The 19,827-nt window shown below is 48.9% G+C and overlaps 2 protein-coding genes across 5 annotated transcripts; one reads left to right on the top strand and one right to left on the bottom strand.

Annotated features, from left to right (window-relative positions):
* Positions 1–3,015: 3,015 nt before the first annotated feature.
* Positions 3,016–14,837, bottom strand: abi1b (abl-interactor 1b). Its single transcript, XM_061838637.1, has 10 exons — positions 14,488–14,837; positions 10,605–10,772; positions 8,590–8,766; positions 7,340–7,452; positions 6,943–7,083; positions 5,881–5,993; positions 5,585–5,806; positions 4,537–4,623; positions 3,319–3,504; positions 3,016–3,204 (listed from the first exon to the last, which is right to left on the bottom strand). The coding sequence occupies exons 1-10, from the start codon at positions 14,602–14,604 to the stop codon at positions 3,029–3,031; spliced, it is 1,500 nt and encodes a 499-aa protein (XP_061694621.1). The 5' UTR covers positions 14,605–14,837; the 3' UTR covers positions 3,016–3,028.
* A 209-nt stretch (positions 14,838–15,046) lies between these two features.
* Positions 15,047–19,363, top strand: LOC133510578 (acyl-CoA-binding domain-containing protein 5A-like). 4 transcript variants are annotated; one of them, XM_061838635.1, is made up of 14 exons: positions 15,051–15,193; positions 15,275–15,417; positions 15,657–15,780; positions 15,873–15,945; positions 16,197–16,341; positions 16,436–16,468; positions 16,630–16,797; positions 16,901–17,104; positions 17,505–17,596; positions 17,914–18,067; positions 18,154–18,329; positions 18,705–18,752; positions 18,837–18,952; positions 19,043–19,363. In XM_061838635.1, exons 2-14 carry the CDS (start codon positions 15,333–15,335, stop codon positions 19,053–19,055), a joined length of 1,431 nt encoding a protein of 476 aa, XP_061694619.1. In that variant the 5' UTR covers positions 15,051–15,193; positions 15,275–15,332; the 3' UTR covers positions 19,056–19,363. The 4 variants fall into 4 exon arrangements, 2 of the variants coding, with proteins under 2 accessions (XP_061694618.1, XP_061694619.1); XM_061838634.1 differs by having other exon boundaries at positions 15,050–15,193; positions 16,197–16,488; XR_009797647.1 differs by lacking the exons at positions 18,705–18,752; positions 18,837–18,952; positions 19,043–19,363 and adding an exon at positions 17,675–17,717 and having other exon boundaries at positions 15,047–15,193; positions 16,197–16,488; positions 18,154–18,292.
* The last annotated feature ends 464 nt before the right edge of the window (positions 19,364–19,827 follow it).

The following is a 19,827-nucleotide window of genomic DNA, read 5'->3' on the forward strand; positions in this document are numbered from 1 at the left end:
TCGATTTCAAGACAAAAGGGCAAAATCTGACCACGGAGGAGGAAGTTTCCGAAATGAGAGGTCGCAAGCGGTCGGTCCCCTTTTGCGATGGAAACCCTCCGAGGTGACGGAGGCGGTGCGACGTCACCGCATCTGGATTCGCAGATTCCGACCAAAGCGTTTAAGCCACTTATTGTCCGAGACCAACGTGACGTACGTCTGCCCGGGGGCGGTCCGAAGATCGGGATCGGTCCTCGTCATGACATCGGGCGGACAGGCCGACGTGCGGAAATGCTGACAGTGCGCTGTCGGAACAAAATTGTTCTCGGGGTCGAAAGGAAAAGATTTAAACCAGCACGACTTGAAATTAATATCACGTTTCATTCACTTTACTGCGTGCAAGCAAAAAAGTGAAGTGAAGTGTTTTGTTTTTAGTTACAGCTGCAAAAAAAAAAAAAAAAAAACATTTGACGTTGTAACACGACACAAAAGTTAGACACGCTTCCAATCTGAATGCGACGTATTCCATATTTTCATATCTTCATTCGTTCCCGTCGAGAGGAACAACGAATGCCACAGTAAGCGGAATTTTTGTCTCGTCTCAGGTCAGGGAGAATTTGTACGATCGGGTTGAGGTCAGAGTTCAAGTGCATGACATCACTGACTTTTTCTTTCAGTTATTTATTACAAAAAGACTGTACATGAATTTCATTGAACACGTTTTATGTACATGATGGAAAAGGACAAACATTCAGTTCTCGCGAACGACAAAGTTACCAATTTTTTTTTTTTCCCCCATTGTAAGACAAATGATGACGTTCAATGAGCGACATTACAAAGTTCGGTGATTTTGCGATGAAAAAGTATAAATAAATCCTTTCCGTACAAAGTGTGAGCAAACATTTGTCGGCTGCTCCCAAAACACACAGCAGATGTCGAAAAAGGTGCAAAGCTACAAAGATAGAAAAGTTTTTTTGAACCGCACGATGGGAAAATACAATCATGAGATGGAAACGTGTCAATGTTTCAAAACATTCATGCACGTGTGGAATTAATACTGAATTGGCAGAATTTTCTTTTTGTCTTCACTTGGCTTTTGACCGGTTGACGATTAAGCCCAACGACGACGAGGCAATATTTGGACTCGTTTTCAGTGAACACGAGAACGTAGCTCAGAATTCTCAAGACGATAAGACGCACCAGAGCTTGAAAGCATCATACCGTCTATTTTTTTCCATTCCGTTTTCCCAGCCGCTTATCCTCACCTACGAGCCGACGTCGCCAGGCCCTTTATCTGAACACGGATGTGCGTTTATCAAAGCTCCGTCCGCATTTGTGTACTTTGTGGTTTGTCAGATGAGGAAGGATCGCGAAAGGCAACCTTGCTGGGGTGTTGTCACAGCTCAGCTCTGCGAGCGCAAATGACCTCCAGCGTTTGGTTCTAATTGCAGCAACTACGCAAAGAGGCACAAGATGTGCTGCGTCGATTGGGGATTTTCTTTTTTGCGCACGGCAAAAAGTATGTACTGCAAAGCAAATGACGTCATCGCTCGCTCGGGAGTTAAACTCTGTGAAACGGGACACATCCAAGCGGGTGGGAATTGTTTGGGAAAAGACGCCCCCCCGGGACCTTTTTCCATCCAAGTCGGCGACAATGCCGAGACGATGACTACAATCAAAAGGGGCTGAGCGTTCACCCGCTGGAGAAAGAGAGAAAAAAGAAGAAGAGACGAGCCTCGTTCAACTTGTTCCATTTCTCTTCAGGTTTTTGAGGTCGTTTGGCTCGATGATGACTGTTGTTATTAAGCACCGTTAAAAAAAACAAACAACAAAACAAAAAAAGCACCACAGCAGCAGGCGACGAGGGGCTCGTGTAAGGTTCGCCGACGCAACGCATTTGGGGATCAAACGCGCGCCTCCTTCACTACTTTGGAACAGCACGTTAGTAAGTCACATGACGACGAAGCAAAGAGAAAAAACGCTTTCCGCGGCACTCAAATGCGCATTGCAACAAAAAACGGATGGAAATTCCCAAGGGGGAAAAATTACACACAGACGAACGCACGTTACTGCACATTTGAGCTTCTCACGTTACACTTAATGTACAAGTTAGGGAGCAGAAGAGCGAGCTCGTGTCTTTCTATTCCACAGAAATTTTGGAGGGATCTAAAAAAGCAACATCAAAAACAAAATGGCGTTTTTATTTGAACCATTACTGGCACGTCCGCCTGGCGATGTTTTCTGCGCCTGTGCGGAGTTTTGATCCCGGGAAGTTCAGATTTGCTCCCTTTGGCAAAACGTGTGCTCGCTTCATTGGGGAAAAAAAATGCAAACGCGCCTGTGATTGGCTGGCAGGCGGTCACGTGTGCAGCTCGCCTCAAAGTCCATGACGACAAACGTAAAAGTTCACAGCAGAAATGGGTGACACCCCCCCCCCCACCACCACCACCCATTCAGTTTTTCTCCAAATCACATTTTTAGTTATAAGTGAGCTCACACTGAGCTCTTTCTTTCTTCAAACATTTTTTAAGTTTTGCCATTTCGCCACGCGTGAATGCAAATATTGACGCTTTGATCCCTCCCAGCTTTGGTAAGGTGAGAGGGATTTTTTTGGCATAGAAAAAGGAAAAGATTTAGGATCTGGCCATTCAACTGGGGGCAGCAACACCACGTAAACGTTTCCTTTTATTTTTCTCAGCACTTGGCGGAAGAATTTCGTTTGAAGGCTGCAAATGCGACGCCGGTTGCGCCGCGCTAACATCTTAACGCTAAAATGTTTTGCCTTCCCATTTTGGGTGGGGGCAAAGAGCGGGAATCTGAAACAAAAGCCGCGCGACAGCCGGACGCGACGCTTCCTTCTCCTCCCCTCATGTCGAGAATGGAAACAAACTAAACTTGGGCAGCCGTCGCGCTTCCTCCAAACGGAGAGATGAGCGCTGTAAGTAAACCTTCCTCCCATCTGTACGACTTCACCGTTTTACCTCGGAGCCCGTTTTGGGGGGGGGGGGGTGTCCGCCCCCCCCCACAGCCCCCCCCCCCCTCCCTCCCCCTAATCAGCGTAGTGCATGATGGACTCGACGTAGTTTCCCGGGAAGAGTCCGGTGACGCCGTTGCAGACTCCTTCGAACCAGCCGTCGTCGTTCTTCTTGATGATATAAATGATGGCTCCTTCCATGAAGGAGAGCTCGTCCTCCTTGTCCTTACTGTAGTCGTAGATGGCCACGACTACAAAAGGGGCGGGGGAGGGGGGGGGGGCGACGACGACGACAAAACCAGCAGAAAGTGAAGACTGGGCAAAAAGTAGGAGCCGGAGTTTTGGCTCGAGCGGTTTCTGCGTACCTTTCTCCAAATAGACTTTCGGGGCCCAGTGGGGGTCTCCATCAGCGTAGGGGTCGCTGTAATGGACAACGGCGGCCTCCTCTTCCTCATAGTCGACGGGAGGCGGGGGAGGCGGCGCCGACGGCTCCTCGAACGCGCCCGAGTCCTCGGGCGGGGGCGGAGGCGGCGGCGCTGGGCTGTCAGTTACTGAAGGGGAAGCACAGCAGAAGGACGGCGAATTAAATACAGCCAAAGCGTGTGAAACGTTGACAGACGATCAATTCATCCATTTCCCTTTGGATTCCGGCAGAGATGCGGGGCACTAGTGGTTAGCGCGTTTGCCGCACATTTCTGAGATGCGGGGTCCCAATCTCTCCGGTGTCAACTTTACTACATGTTCTGCACGCGTTTTTTGTTTTTTTTTTTTTCTCCCCTCCTGCAACATTTTCCTCCCACATCCCAAAACACGCGAGGACTTTTGTGTACGTGTGGCCTGCGATCGGCAGATGAGGAATCCGACGGGTCCCCCCAGTCAATGGAGAGCGCCGAGAAAAAAATGGAGATGGATTTTCAGCCTTCATTGAACGCGATCTTGGGCGTAATAAAGCACTGCATTAAAGGATGCGCAAAGATACCAAAATGAAATATCTCCATATTTTGACTGATGATAAGTGTGCACTTATGCCACGCTCTAGTTACTCTGACGATATTAAAGCCACGCAAAATCTGCAGCAACATCGATCGATTGAAATCATAATGCAGTGATCGTTCTGCTCACTAGAGGGCAACAGAGCTAATTTATTTCAAATCTGGGCCATCCCACAGCAATACGACTACCGGTGGTGCCTCGCAGGAGCCTGAAGTGTTCACAAGTTCTGACATGAAACTCAAGTTCGTGTCAGGCTCACCAGAGACGATTATCACAAAAAGTGTATTTGGCAGACGGGCCCAGGGTGGATCGGCCACTGGCGTCGGGCCACGTTTCCGCCCCGAGCCGGAACTTTATGTGCTCGTCGCCATGACGGCAGACAGACATCCCACGGACAAGTGTTAATAAAAAAAAAAAAAGCAGAGGCAAAGTTGAGCAGCACGAAACATTAAATGCGAAAAGAGAGTGGAGGGAAAGCGTCGACTCGCAGTTCCCCGCAATGTACGCGAGTCCACCGTCCATCGCAGACACACAAAGTGAGTCTGCTTGTACACGTTTACTGTAGCGAACACACAAAGCTTAGAACTTACTGCTCTCCTGCATTCTGGCCACGAAGCCCGTCAGAGGGATCTGCGGTGTCAGCTGGACCGTCGGAGGGGGGGGAGGCGCCACCGACACTAGAAGAGGCAGCGGCGCAGGGGATGTCGATGCGGAGGACAAAGCAGAGGACGCGTGAGCAGCGAAGCCACCAAAGGGCGACCGGTGAAGAACGGGGAGGTCGCGACGATCCCAAGTTTTCGGTAACTTTTTGTATTTACCGTAGTTTCCGGCCTACGGGGCGCACCCAATTATAAGCCTCACCTGGTCCGTTTGTCAAGGAAATACCATTTGGCACATACATAAGCCGCAAGTCCCCACATTGAAATATGACATATTTACAAAGAGAGCGACGGTATACAGAAAAGAGTTTTAATACCTACATGGTAGCACAGTACTAACAGGGGCGGTTCAAAAAACAAAAACACCGGTAAAAGTCTCCTCCGAGGCACATATATTCCACCGGTCTCACTCTTGCCTTTTCCGCTCGAGTGCCCCCTGGCGGCTGTTAGAAAAAAATGCACAAATCAGCCACGTAAGCCGCAGGGTTGAAAGCGTGTGGAAAAAGTTGCGGCTTATGGGCCGAAAATTACATCATCTACATATTATCTAGTTTTCAAACGAATCAACCGATTAATCGGCTATTGGAAATTTATTCAGCTAAATATTTGAATCGGTATCACTGTCGATATATGCATTTGGGGCAGTCCCTAGTAAAAGAAAAACCGCTTCTTCAAGACTTGATCCGCAAGTGCGTACTGTGTGCGTCTGTCGGCCGTACAAATATTCCAAAAGGACGTCCCGCGTTCGGTTACCGCTTCCATTCGGGGCTATAAAAAAAAAAACCCAAAAACTTTTTTTATGTCGTCCTGCACGTCAGGCCATTAGAGGAAAAGCCGTCCGAGTCAACATAAAGTGTGGACAAAAAGAAAAGCTTTTCTTCAGCAGATGTTGTGCCCTCAACGGCGGCAAAAGACAGCCCATTCAAATTCTGCACACCCAAAGAATTGGCGATCGTAAAAGAACCAAAGGTCCGGTTACCCGAGTTTTGCGGGAAAGTCGGACCCCCGTTGAGGTGGGGCTGCTGCGAGGAAGCCGAGGGAGCGCGCCGATACGTCCCCGTGGCCGACACCATGGAGGCCGAGGAGGTGGCGGACGAGGAGTGACGCGAGATCTGCCGGGAGATGGTGCCGAACTGGGACATGGGGATGGGGCCCGGCCCGGGACCTTGCGGCACCGAGGCGCAAGACGTCGCCGTCGCCGCTGCGGGAGCAACAACGAATGTCGCATTTTGGAGGACGCGCTCGGCGGGGGAGAAAAGAGCCGCTCGGACTCACCTTGGCCCATACTGGGAGGGGAAGGGGTCGGGACCGCCAAGGGGACGCCCGCCGAGCCGCTTCCGCTGTTCTCCCTCCCGCCGCCGCCGCCGCCGCTGCCGCCGCTGCTGCCGCTGCAGGTGAAGCGTTAGCGATATTTGAAGGATTTGTCACACTAAACGGGAAGGCCGCGTTCTACGTTAGGCGGCCCGTCGCAATATTTTTGGCTTGTTGTCTGCCACGACACTCGTGCCAGTGGCAAAAGATTACGTTTTGCCAGATGCCCAATGGATGTCGGCCTCCTGTAACATTTTGGAGAACCATTTGGACCTTCAAATATCTCGCCAAAGGAATCGCTTTGGAGTCCTTTAAGGGTGGGTCGGACCCATCCCGGCTGACTTTGGGCAAGACGCTGGCCAAACCCTCAGCTGGTCTGCTTAGATTGCACATTTAATAAAAAAAACAAACAAAAAAAAAACCATTGATGGATGATTTATAGTGCAGATTTCAATGAACCTCAAATACATATTTACCGGAATGTGGGATGAAGTCAGAAAACCTGGAGAAAATCCACGTACGCCCAAGAAGGACACGCAAAGCCCACTTGGGACGTCCACTGCTCAGATTCAAAGCCTGAACTTCAGAACTGCGACTCCGCTATGCCACCTTCACTTTTTCACGTCAATTAATCATCTTTTCAGATTGGATAGTGAAATATAATTGTACAATACTAGGTGTTTTTTTTTTTTTTTTTAAGATACATACTGTGTGTAGCCCACCTCGTGACGTGTAGTAAACATTGATGGAGTTGTGTATTTATTTCATTTGTGCTCGTGCGAATGTGCATCAAAAAAAAACCAGCCACTTGGGGCCTTTGTCGTTTTCCAAATGAAAGAAAAGAGCATCATTCTTCCCCTTTTTCACTGTTGACGTTGGTCGCTGTCAATCAAATATAGGTGGGCAACGTGCTACGGCTGAAATTGGGTCCGCAGCCCAGCGCCACTCTCAGTAGGCTGAAGCAGCTGACCCGCGACCGGACCGACGCGTCACCAAACGCCATCTTGTTTCGGCGACGACGCGTACCTGTGCGTCCGGGGCCTCTGATTGAGGGAGGCCGTACGCGCGGGGCTCTGCTGGCCGCTCAAACGGGCCGGGCTGGTCATGTAGTCGTTGGGCACCACCGGAGGCTTGACCGGCTCCAGCGTCTTGTAGGGCGTGTTCCGCCTAGCCGAAGACAAACGCAGGTCAAACCGACTGCTTCTGGACTCATGGACGCATATGAACGTGCACGGGACGGGTCGCCGACACGGAGGCCATTCTCCATAATTGCCTCAAGAGAGCAAACGTCGCAGCTGTACACTTGCTGATAGCTGCCCTCGGTCATCGTCATTGGTGACCAAGCGACGCAGAATAAAGCCCAAAACGCAAAGTTGGCGCCGGTTTGCGTCAGCACCGGACGATTCCCGGTCTCGACTCTTACCCCAAAGTACCGCGGCCAGCCATCGGGGGGCTCGGGGGTTTCTGGGTGGGTGGATTGGTCCTCGACAGCGTCCCTCCTCCTCCTCCTCGTCCGGCGGCATTGTTCCCGTTTTGCTAAAGAAAAAGACTCGTGAGAAGCACCCGAATGACCCCGGCGCGCGCCTCGTCGGAGACCGAGAAAGCCGAGCGCTCCCGTAAGAGGGAGCGGACGATTGTACGTCAATGCACGCTCGTACATCGGTTGTAGGAATATTGTCTGGGCAGAACGTTTAGACTACATCGTACAAAAAAAGAGAAGAGGAAGGTCGACGTGTCTTACCTTGGCTTTAAGCCACTGAGTTGAATGCAAGCAGAAGAAGAGAGAAGACAGAAATTGGGAAAATCATTTCAGCGCGTGCCACACGACAAGACGGCAAGTTCAGCTTCAGGTCCGTTCGATTAAAACGGTCACCGTCTGACAGACGGGAGGGAAAAAGGACACTCGTGTCGAAATGTCTCACGAGCTTTTTCCGGCAGGGAAAGAAAGGCTGGCCTCTCGTAGACGAGGACACTCGGACAATCGCCGCGATTGAGCCGCAGCCCCCCGATGATGTTCATGTACAGACTGGGTCGTTTCAAATGAACCAAGCACGATTCAGCAATCTGACGTTGACGGGGAAGGATGCTGCACTCGCAACCTTGTGGAAACTCACCGACTTGCTAGCTACTGCTTGATGCAAAAGATGATGATCAAATTTCGGGTTCAACTACACGTTATCTTATTCGTATAACAGCTGCAAAGACTGCGTCGTGCAATGTTCCATCGAAGCAAATGCGCACGGCTCATGAGGTTGCGGCCGACGCGTTGCGCGGCCAAAAATTCAATCGAAACAAAAGTGCAGTACAACATGCAACTTGTTCAGTTTGTGCCATTTCGTATCGGGATGCAATGAGTGCGGGGCGGACTCCCTGACGAGATAGACAAAAAGACGACAGCAGCAGTCACTGCACATTATTCTTTTGCCAAAAGTGAGCAAAGGGGGCAGCAGATGGATCATGTGGAGAGAGAGAGAGAGAGAGAGAGAGAGAGAGAGAAGACACGTCGTCAAGCATGAGGCCGGAAAGAGGGCGCAGAAACATTTTCTCCGGACGGGTCACGTTTGGCACGGGCGACGCTTCCCCGAAGGCCGTCGTTTGCGCCTTTTTATCGGCGCCCGGGGAAAGAAATCTCGCGAACGGGATCCGTGTGGAATCGAGCCAAAGGAATCTTACTTTGACTCCGTGGCCCACGTCATCCAGCAGCGTGTAATCGATGGGTTTTCGAATGTAGCGCACGGGCCGCTCCATGTTGCCCGGGGCGATGATCTTGTGGGTGCGAGAGGTGTTTTTATTGGTGGTCAGGATGCCGATTTCACGACGGGCCACCTTCTCCTTGTGAATGTCCACCGTCTGCGCGAGAGAAAGTCAGCAGGAAAGCAATTCAGTCAGTGTCTTGGTCTTTGTGTCGCCTCTTCGACGACGTCTTTCCAGTCGAGCTCTCCTTCTTCTGCTCTCATTCTCACGCATTTCACACTCCGGCTCTCTATAATGACATCAACCTTCAACTTGAATCACCAGGAAATACGTGCCACGCTATTGACGGGGATATTTTCCTTCACTTACTTTTGCAGTTCTGAACAAGAAAAAAAAGATGATGTCATGTGTTCATTTCCATTTCCGCGAGAAATGAGCTCGGGAAGAACTCGTGTGATACCAAACAGTTTTGAACAGCAGCAGCGTCAAGATGAGGTGGAGAGAAAAAGTCAACACACTTCTGTTCAAACGCCGCACTTGAATTGTGTGCCGCTTACTTGGCTGCCGCGTACTGACCGATGACCTTTGATTTATCGCAGGGGTCGCCAACGCGCTGCAGCCCGCGAGGACCACATGAGGCCCCCTGCGAAGTATGTTCTAAAAATAGCACAGGCCACAAATTGTTACTATTATTTGAATCTGACTTGTTCACGTGAATTAAAAATGTAAAAAAAAACTGTAATGTCACTTACTACAATAAATTGAAGCAAAAACATTTGATGTACTTGTAACGAATTGAGTCTGAAATTTGCGGCAAACGGGTCACGTAGCCGTTGGTCCGATCGGTGCTCACGAAGTAGCCCTCGGCCTCAAAAAGGTCGCTGAGCCCCGATTTATCGCAACATTTGCCGTTTGACAGTCCACTGAAACGGGAGTGATGGGAAAACTGGAGTACAGGGAGTCCTCGGGCCAAGACGCTCTCGACCTAAGACCTTTCGACTTTCCAACGCCCGTCCCCCGTCCGGCCTTTTGTCTGGCTAAACGGGACTATCTTCTGCATTTTTCCCCCTCCTTTTTCGACATGATGGCCCCAAAGAGGAACGCTGCGTCTTCTGAAGCCAAAAGAAAATCCATCACCGTGGAAACGACGCTCAAGATCATACAAAGGTCGGAGAAAGGAGAGACGCCAACACCACCGAGGCTTCAGCCGGTTGACCGTGGTGACAATTATGAAAGACAAAGCCCGTATTTTAGAGCACGTGAAGGGTTTCTGGTCCGATGTCGGATACAAGGTTCTTTGAGACTTGTGGAGATGGAGAGGATGGAGGAGCGGGTTCCTTGGGAATAGCTAAGCGCAGCCTCCCTTTCTTCTCCCTGTAATGCCAAGTACATCATCTTCTTTATTTCAACGTATTTGTTTTTTTTTTTTTTTTTTTTTTTATACCAAGTGTTTCAATGTCAATTCTGACTTTCACGGCGGAATCCGAGTTGAGTCGCTACCGGAGGAACGGATCTCAGTCGGAGACCGAGGACTCCCTGTACGTGGCAGCGGTCCCTCAGTAAAAGCTATCCCGCAAGTATCAGGAAGAGGAGGCGCCGTTTATGAGGAAGCAGACGGCATCAAACAAACGCTGCTCCGTCCGTCCCGAAGCTTGCGGTGTCAAACGCCGGTTGAAATAAGCTGTGTCGGGATTTCACTTCATTCCTGACAGGCTTAAAGAAGCACAAAGGGGGGGGGGGGGGGGGCGGGGGGGGGGGGCGGGTGGTCTGACGGCGTTTCTCCGTTCGAGCTTGAAGGGATTGCGCATTTTGGACTTCATACTTGGATGGATGGCTGGGTGTCAGCTTGGTTTCAAAACGTCCAATCCAACAACTTTTGGACCATTTTAACCGACAAAACTCACGCATTAGTTGCTGTAACATACTGCGAACGCGGTTGGCCAGTGGAAAGTCATTCTCGGCCGCTCGTATAATGTGTGGAGTACCGCACGTACCTGGGAGATGTGGTTGATGGAGGACTCCATGCGCCGGAGCTGCGAGGTCTGGATGTCCAGCAGCTGGAGCACATTGTTGGCCAAGGCGTTGATTTGGTAAGCCACGCTGGCCAGAGACTGGGTGGTGTAGGACTTGGTCTCCTCCAGGGCCTTCCTCTTGTCTTGAGCCTCAACGACGACAAGGAAGCAAAGGACAAAGTAAGACCAGACCGTACGGCGTGAACAAGGGCTGCGCTTGGCTCCGGGGCGACGCGAGGAGAAACGGACGGACGGATGAACAAGTGGCACAGGAGGGAGAAAAACAAGTGCAAGGAATGTTTCCAGTGGCCGGCGTCAAGATGACAGAAGCCGCCGCTTCGATGAATGCCAACGCTCACAATCGCCCCACGAGGACGACACGGGAGCGCTGCATGCTGCGAGTCCAGCCAAGCGAGTCGGACCTTCACCCGCTGTTTTCGCGTGCCTTGAAAATAGTTTGCAAGCAAAACAGGAAGACACGCAATGTTTTGTTTTTTTTTTCCAATTAGGAAACTGCCAGCGGGACTGCAAAGTTCATTCGTCTACGATCCCTTCTGCTGCTCCTTTAGCTGGTCGCGGGCGTGCTGAAGCCGATCCCAGCGACCTTCAGGCGAGGTACACCCTGAACTGGTCGCCGGCCAATCGCAAAACATTCACACCTATGGGCAATTCAGAGTTTCTTATTGGGATGTGGGAGGAAAGCGGAGTGCCCACCCGGAGAAAAGCCGCGCAGGCGCAGGCACAAGCTCCAGACCTCAGAATTGTGACCCAGATGCGCTAACGCTTCCAAGCCATAAAAGGTACCAACATAAATTTGTCATTTCACGCAAATTCTGGAATCCATGGAACCCCAGATTTGTGGAAACGCAACCTTTTATCTTGTTCCAAGCTGAGAGAAACAAAAGTTAGGAATTAGTCCATTTCAATATATTTAAACACCGCACAGAAATTCTTCAAACAAAAAAGCTGTTAAATGGAAACTTTGATTAGTTTTCGACAACGTTGACATGCTGTGAAGATATTTAGTGCGGTGCGGGTCACGCTTGGGTCGTACTCTTCATCTGGCTCACTTCAAGATGCCAACGGGATGTTGGTCTCAACTTCAACGACTGGTAACTTTTCCTCTCTTTCTTTCTTTCTTTGTGCAACCAATTCACCCAAAGGCCAGATCGCTTCGTTACTTGCGGTGTCACAAAACGATTTGCCATCAGATAGCGGCGATTCGATGAAATAACCTTGGGATCTGCAACAAGACCAATCGAGTCTCGGTCACGCCAAAGGAATCGATGACGCGGACGGGCTCGCTGTGACGTGCTCACACGGAGCAGCGAGACCTTTTTTCTGCACCGGTTACAACGCGTGCGATGGAGCAACACGAAAATATCAGCGCCGACTTCAGACTATTATCAGACGGAAGCCTGGGGAACATTTTCTGATCTTAGCTAACCATAAGCAGAGGAATATACATCTGAAACGGCACCCAACAAACGTGAATTATGAACACGTAAGTAACCCTTGGCGGTCATTTATATGCCAGTGACGAGTCCGTATTCTTTGTGATATCAATTCGGCTTTTCACAGCAGCTCAAAAATAATAAATGGCCAACATTCTGGCCGTTTTGTAATAGGTTCCAACACTTGGATTTCAATTTATTCTGGTCGGGCTGAGGGATTATCCTTTGCCTCCTGTGAAATCTCTAATCTAAAAATCACATCGGTGTTGTTTTAGATGCCGTCAAATTATTACCCGCATTTGAAATGTGTGTCAGGCTAACGCGGAGAGCGTCACTTGTCCTGTGGGCGTCGACGTTGAGGTCGTCAAGACTGTCGCTACGCTTACATGCCAGAATCAGAATTGTGGATAAATTAGAATACTGAAAAGTACTCGGTCGGATTGCGGTTAACGGCATCCGTTAAAAAGACCGCAGGAAAGTCTTAACTGGAAAAAAAAAACGACGGGATCGAGATCGTGGGAGATTCGGGTGCCGATCAGAAGGATCACGTCCTCTTGTAGAAGCTCGTCAACACATTTGTCTCACAAATATTTCCATTTATCGTGGAAAACATTTTTTTTTCCAAAAAAAAAGAAGACTGTCATCCAAGAAGTAGTGGAGGTCGATCGTTTTTGGCGTCGTTCAGAGTTGCTATATTTGGAATTCAGCATTTGAAAGGAACCGACTTCAAATGAGGGTTCGAAAGAAATACGATAGCTTGCAAACGTCTAAGGACACCTTTTTGGGTGGAATGGATTGTCATTTCCTCTTGATGATATGAAAGCGCTCGTCAATATTCATCATCGACGTGACAAGAAAATGCAAAGAAGCAAAAGCAAAATGAACTCTTTGGTTTGGCGTAGTGAGAACATTTCCCTTTTGTCTCAGGCGTCACTTTAATTGAGCTCCTCCGAGGTTGTGCTTTTGAGTAGGTGCTCTTTCATTTCATTTTTTTTTTTTTTTTTTTTTACTGCCGTACAGTATTTGGACTCACCTCCTACCGAGTCTCCATCATAAAGATCCATCGGGGATGGGCGACAAATACCGTACACGTCTAACCAAAATAGTCTGTTGTTGAATCAATCCAAATGTCACCATTAGGACCACTCAATAAATTGGCGTACGGTTGTACAGCAAGCCCGAGGAGGCAGAGGCATTTTTTTTTATAAAAAATATATATATATATATTTTTAATTATTGTAAGTCACTGCAATAGTTTCAACATTAACACGATGTGTGAGTATATGGAAATACAAGACTTCATATGAGTTAAATAATTCAATTAAAATGGATTGTTCTCTACGTATATATATATATACATACATTTTTTATAACTTGATTACTACCAAAATTGAAGCATCAACTGCATTTGATTTCGACCCCTCGATGCCATTCACTTAATGAGATCCAATATATGCTGAGAAATGATGCTTTGATTGTAACAGTAGTACAAATCCATTTGAATCATATGAGTCGTTGTGGTTCCAGTTGGCAGTTCTCCAGAACTGGACGCCATCACATTGAGATTTCTCCCCGATTTCTTCATTGAATCTCAAAAAAGGGGCAAACGTGAGTGAGAAATGTCTGTCGTTGCAATGCATAGGATTATTACACAAATGCAAATAAAGCAGTTACGCAGCAGCTCGTGTAATACAGTAAGTAGTGCCGGTACAACATGAGCACGGGAGCAGCAGACCTCTCACGAACCAGAACCTGCGCTGGAAAACCTTCCCAATCAACGTGCAATCGAACAATGGTGGCCCGCTGCTGCTGCTGCTGCTGCTGCTGCACGTTCACCGCGAGGACAGTAGCAGGAGATGCAAATTCGGTTGTGGTTTTAGTCTTCGTTGCGTGAAAATGAATCTCAGCTTCGCTAATGTACTGCAAGCATCAGATGCTAGCTCGACATTTTCGAACGGAAGAAAAAATTGTCGTGGGATGCCGAGCAAAAGAGGACGACGTTGCAATCGAATCGGGCAAAGGGAAACGTTTTCGGACCTCAGCGGCGCAAACTAACGCTACACGTTCAAAATGAGTATTCTTTTGATTCTATATTTATCGAGCAGGGGGTGCACGTTGTCGGCGGCGGCGGTGGGGGGGGGGACAACGACACACCCTCCACGAGCAAAATCGTCTTGCTTTAATTTGCTTTTGCCGAGACCGCAGGAGGCCGCCGAATCCTTACACCGACCCAAAAGGGGCAAATTGGGGCGGATTGCGAGCTCGTTTCCCCTCCAAGAGGCGCATTTGCTACCCCCCCCCCCCCCGCGCTTGCTTGCTTGCTCTCTCTCGAGCAGACCACCATCACCACCACCACCACCACCACCATCATCATCATCATCAGAACGTCCAAAGGAACGTCGCTCATTTACCTGAACGTAGTTGTTCTCACAGTATTCGGCGACCCGAGAAAGGTTCTGGTAGCTCTCCACGAGAGCCCGTTTGCCGGCGGGGATTTCCTCCTCTAACAACATTTGCAGCTCTGCCATCTTCCGTCTCTTTGCATTTCTGTCCTGCTTGCTCGACGAGGGCGGGCGGGGATGCCGGTGCCGGTGCCGGTGCCGGTGCTGCTGCTGCTGCTGTGCGGCCGAGGCGCAGGCACGAGCCGGGAGAGCGACAGAACCAGCGAAGGAGATGAAGAGGAGAGGAAGGGAGAGCCCCCCCGAGCCCCCCCCCCCCCATCCTCGCCTCACCTTGGAGGCGGAACCCTGCGATGCATGAAAGCGGGAGCAACTACGTTCAAAACATAAACGGCAACGATCGACTCAAGGGTAACAGTAGTCATAATCAAATACGAATTTGCCCCTTGATCATAATTCGTTTGGGTTTGGTTTATTTGATCGATTTAAAGAAAATACGGCGCGCGTCGCTCGCGTCCGCCGTCGACGCACTACGTTTCCCAGAAACCACCGCGGTTTAAAGCCCCCTTTCGTGAGGCATTGTGGGTGGGACTCGAGCTCATTATCTTGAAGAAAGAAAAAAAAAGACAATAATAATAATAATAATAAAACTACGTTTCCCAAGCTGCTGGCTTCTCCTTCCCATTCGTTTGAACATTTCGCAGATATTCTGTGTACGGTGAGTTACAAAAATAGTATCGATTAGGGGCAAATGAAAGGCACCGTTATTCTTTATGACATGATTTTGGTCCGTGGTGAGTTTCTCGTGGAAAGCTGAGGAGGACGCCGGCGTCGACGGTCGACGGTCGACGGTCGCCATGGCGCCGGACGGAGCGCAGCCACAAACCTTGCGGGCCAAATTTGCTGCAGCGGTGAAAGTCATCTGCAGCTTGCCCAAACAAGGTGGACTTTTCTCTACATCCCGGGAAAGTCCGGGGTTATTTCTTCCTTTTTGAAAGACACGCTGCAGCACAGTAGTAGTTTGTGGCTCAAGCTGACCTAGATGCAGGTTCACTGAGCTTTCCTTCTGTTTATCAAGCTGAAGAACGGAACCGTCGAGTAGAATGAGAACTCCCCTGCCGGATCTTGACCACACTTTTGTCGACTTTGATTTGAATTCACCGTTTCTTTCTTCGTCTTAGGTCCCTTCCAGCTGTCGGATGACATGATGCTGATGTTTTATAGTTACTACAAGCAAGCCACCGTGGGGCCTTGCACCTTCGCGAGACCCACCGGCTTCTGGGATTCACATCAAAAAAACAAATGGTACGCACGTTTCGGTGAAATCCGTATTTGACGTGCTGTAACTGCCAACATTTGCATCCACGTGAAATTGGATGACATTTTTTTGTTGTCAGGGACGCGTGGAGCTCCTTGGGAAACATGACAAAGGAAGAAGCCATGAAGAATTATGTTGAAAACATCCAGCTGGTACACATTTTGCTGTTTTCACAAAATGTCATCAATCGGTGTGGGAGGATTAAAAACAATAATAACAGTCCACCGTCGCCTCCTATCATCAAATGTGTCTTCAAGTCTTTCGACGTCGGTTTAGAAAAGGGGCATCTAGCCGGACGTTTTCTGACGGAAAAGCCCGATACATTTATAAAGCACAGCTTGAATGTTCTTGACGTATTCTGTATGCACTCGCAGAATGATTCCAACTGCTTTGACCATTTCAGATTTTGGAGACCATGCCAATCTCAAACGAGGTTTCTGACTTGGTGCAGCAGCTTGGCGACTTCGTCCCGGAAGAGGAAGAGGAAGAGGAAGAGGATACCTCCGAGGAGAGGGAGCTGGACAGAAGACCTTTTGCGACGCAAGCAGGTGGAAAAGCTCATCAGGAGCCAGAGAAATGCAAATATTTCTTTTGTCTTTGCATTCGGTGCACTTCCCAGTCACTTTTCTCTTTTATCAGCAGAGGTGTTTGGTCCAAAGGAACCTGCGATGGAAGGCAAGCACATTTCCCGACAAGTAAATCTAAATGTCAAGTCAACAATCAACTGGTGTGCGTCGGCGGGATGCCTGCGTGAAACCGCCTGTGGAAAGCTGCAAATGGCAAGCGTCATGTTGGGGCTTTTTCTAAGCCCGAGTTTTTCCCGTGTGCCTTTGCAGGCTACGGAGATCTCTGGGATGATATACAAAACGTCCACGATGAAGAAGGTGGCGTGGGTTTTAACGGACGGGAGGCGGGAGGGTGCGACCGTGGTCGCGAAACTCCGAGAAAAGACGAAAGTAGCGAAGACGACAGGACAGACGATGAAGACAAGGTGGATGGAAAAGGTACCACCGGTGCTGCCGGAGTTGGCAGCTTTGCCGCTTCAAAGACGCTTTACGCTTCGAACTTTTTGATGATTCCCATCTTTCTTCATCACTCCTGTCGCAGGGCGGAGGCTGCCCGCGGCGGAGGACACGGCGTGGCGGCGCTACGCCGCAGGGTCCGGCAGCAGTTCGGAGCCCAGCGTGTCCTCGTTGACCAACGGGAATCGCAGCTCCCTGAACAGTGAGGCGGAGGAGGAGGAGCTGGCCTGCTCCAAAGAGTTCAGCACGCGCAGCCCCGTCTGCCTGCACTTTTGGGGACACGCCGCAGGTAGCGCTGGCCCTTCCATATCGTAACGTTAGCATCAACATACAAACTGGCTCCCAAATCCGGAGCAAGGGCCTGAACCAACCTGACCAGGCCAAAATGTGCACTCGGGCGTCATGTTAATCATTTGACTGAGAGGTATTGCTGCTGGTTACGGCTCTATTTCCCAGTGCAGTATTGAATTGTATCATACTAAACGCTGTTTTGTAACTCTCCCCAAAATACTCAAGCCACGTGACAGTGTGTCGCAGCGCATTACGACAACACTTCCATTGTCCAAAGTCAAGATAAAGGCGGTAAAGCAGCAACAGTTTGTTGTGTCTTTGCGTATCGTTGACATGCAGTTTAGGATTGATCAGATTCACGTTATCAACTCAAGTATGATGATATTTTTGTCGTCGAGATGGCAACGTTGCTGTGAAGAAGAGCTGCCACCTGGCAGACTCGGACAATGAGGAGTTCTGCGATTCAATGGATCATCCAGCCACGGAGAAGGTTTGTTCCACGTGGAAGGATTACGTCACACGGTCTGGGAAATTTGCATGTGTGAAAATAAGTTGGGAATGTTCACAGCGAAGAGCACGCAGTCCAGAACAATGCCAAAATGCTCCACCAGGTCAGCGATGCAGAACCTGTCATACCTTTCAAGTCACAATAAATTGAGTTCAATAAGTGTCAAGACTACTAAGGAAGATGTCCACACGGTCTGTGGGCGAACGTCAGGGCACCACAACAAATGTCGTTGAGCATCTTTTGGCTTCTAACGGCATCAGAAACTGCGACTGACAACATGTCACCTTCCCTTCAACCAGATTGCGGCTGCAGCCAAAATCCACTCGGGTGGATCAGCAACTGCTTTGGTGACAGAACAAGATCTTTGGTTTGAGAGCTCCTCCACCCTAAAAATAGAAGACTCTTCACACCATGGAGATTCTTACCATAGAGAATCTCACGAGTTTGTTAGAGGTAAAAAAAAAAAATATATATATATATATATTGTAATTGAGCATCATAACAAGCCTGCACGTCCGACTTTGTGGCTTCTCTATCAGATCGTCAGTCACCGAAGACCACGTGCAGTTCCCAGCAGTGCTTCTGTACCTACAATGGCACCCGGCCCAGGGGGGACGTCGACGAGCAAATAGTCGCGGCTCTCGCCAGACTCCAGGACGACATGGCCGACGCCCTGCGTCGACTTCGCGCTTTAGAGGTCCTCGCTGTGGCACAGGTAAAGCTCGGGCTCTTGAAAAAAAAAAATGTTGTCCGCTATGTTGTGCCTGAAAGTGGACGGATACTTTTGCTTCGTTATTAGCGGGAAACGTCTAAAAGTTGGAGTTATTTCACTTTTTCGTCTCGTCATTAATCCCAGAGCTACCGCCGTAGAATATCGATAGAGTACAGGACTCTGTGTGGCGTCGGGGTCAGCATCTTTTCCTGTTTTTTATTGTAGTTTGGAGTGTTGTAGAACTGAACCCAGTCATCTTCTGAATCATTGTGATCAATTTATTTTTGACCATTTTTCCTCTGTGTGTTGGATGTCATGCGATTGGCTACGTGCCCAAGTGATGCATTTGTTTCCATTTCTCTTTTTGAACATATGAAGTCAAGCTCATCATCAAGGTGTGCAGATTCTCCAGCTGCAGCGCAAAAGGTATGAAGATATTTTCTACAAGATTGTCAGCAAACGTTCCGGCCGGGCCCACATATCAGTACATTTTTCTGGTTGTCGCTCCAGTTTTTGACACCATCTTGGTGGCCGTTCGACCGTTGTCCGATTGCCGTTGTGGTGACGGCGCTTTGGCCCGCAGTGGTGTACGTCCTGGTCCAGCTTTATTCACAGCGAAAGAGACGGTGACCGATTTGAATCGAATATCACGTCTCGGGCTTTTGGTGCGGCTTTACGGGATTGCAAAACTGTGCTTGTTTTTTTTTTCCTTCCAGGAAAATCACTTGAATAAATTGTTGCATTGAATCATCATGACGCGCGGGTGGAATGGCGGCACTCTTCTTTCTCTGCCACATGAGGGGTCATGAAGGAAATATACGGAGGAAGTCAACGTGAACAAAAGTCCACATTTGAAAAGTGCTCGATCAAGCTTCACTTGGTATTACGCAAGAGCGCTTATCTGAAGAACTGAGAAAAACCGCAAATGGATTTTTTTCATCCTTGAGGATCACAGTTCATTTCTCCCAAAGAACCTTTGTATGCAAGTGTATTCAATTTCACAATTATGTTTAATGGAATAAAGTCAAGATCATTTACATGTGCTTGTTTTTATTGTCAACGCGTACAGATCGTGACTTATCTTGTCTGCTGGTTGCGTCATCTTTTTTTTACACCACCCGGTAAAGTAACATATTGGCTGTGTCTGCCAGTTTGTGTTTGCTATCCTGACTTTATAAACGTGTACAAAACAGGAAAATGAGGACAAACTTGTGCATGTACTTTTTTTTTTTTTTTTTAAACTATTGCAAAACATCCATGTTTTGTAGCTGGTATTCAAATCTCCCCAATGCAAGAACGGATGCGCTTGACTCTGTGAATGTTCCTTCCGTGCAGTCTAAAAACACGTTGGGTTAACTTTACACTTTTATTTTTACACTTACAGGAACGTGAGTGTGAATCGGTGCCAATCACAAGGTGTCTGTCTATAAAAAATAGATGGATAGCTCCTGTGTTGTACCTTGTACGAGTACTGTAGTTACGGAATATATTACAGCCCCAT

The sequence above is a fragment of the Syngnathoides biaculeatus genome, chromosome 13, assembly GCF_019802595.1.
Source record: "Syngnathoides biaculeatus isolate LvHL_M chromosome 13, ASM1980259v1, whole genome shotgun sequence".
Lineage (NCBI taxonomy): Eukaryota > Metazoa > Chordata > Actinopteri > Syngnathiformes > Syngnathidae > Syngnathoides > Syngnathoides biaculeatus.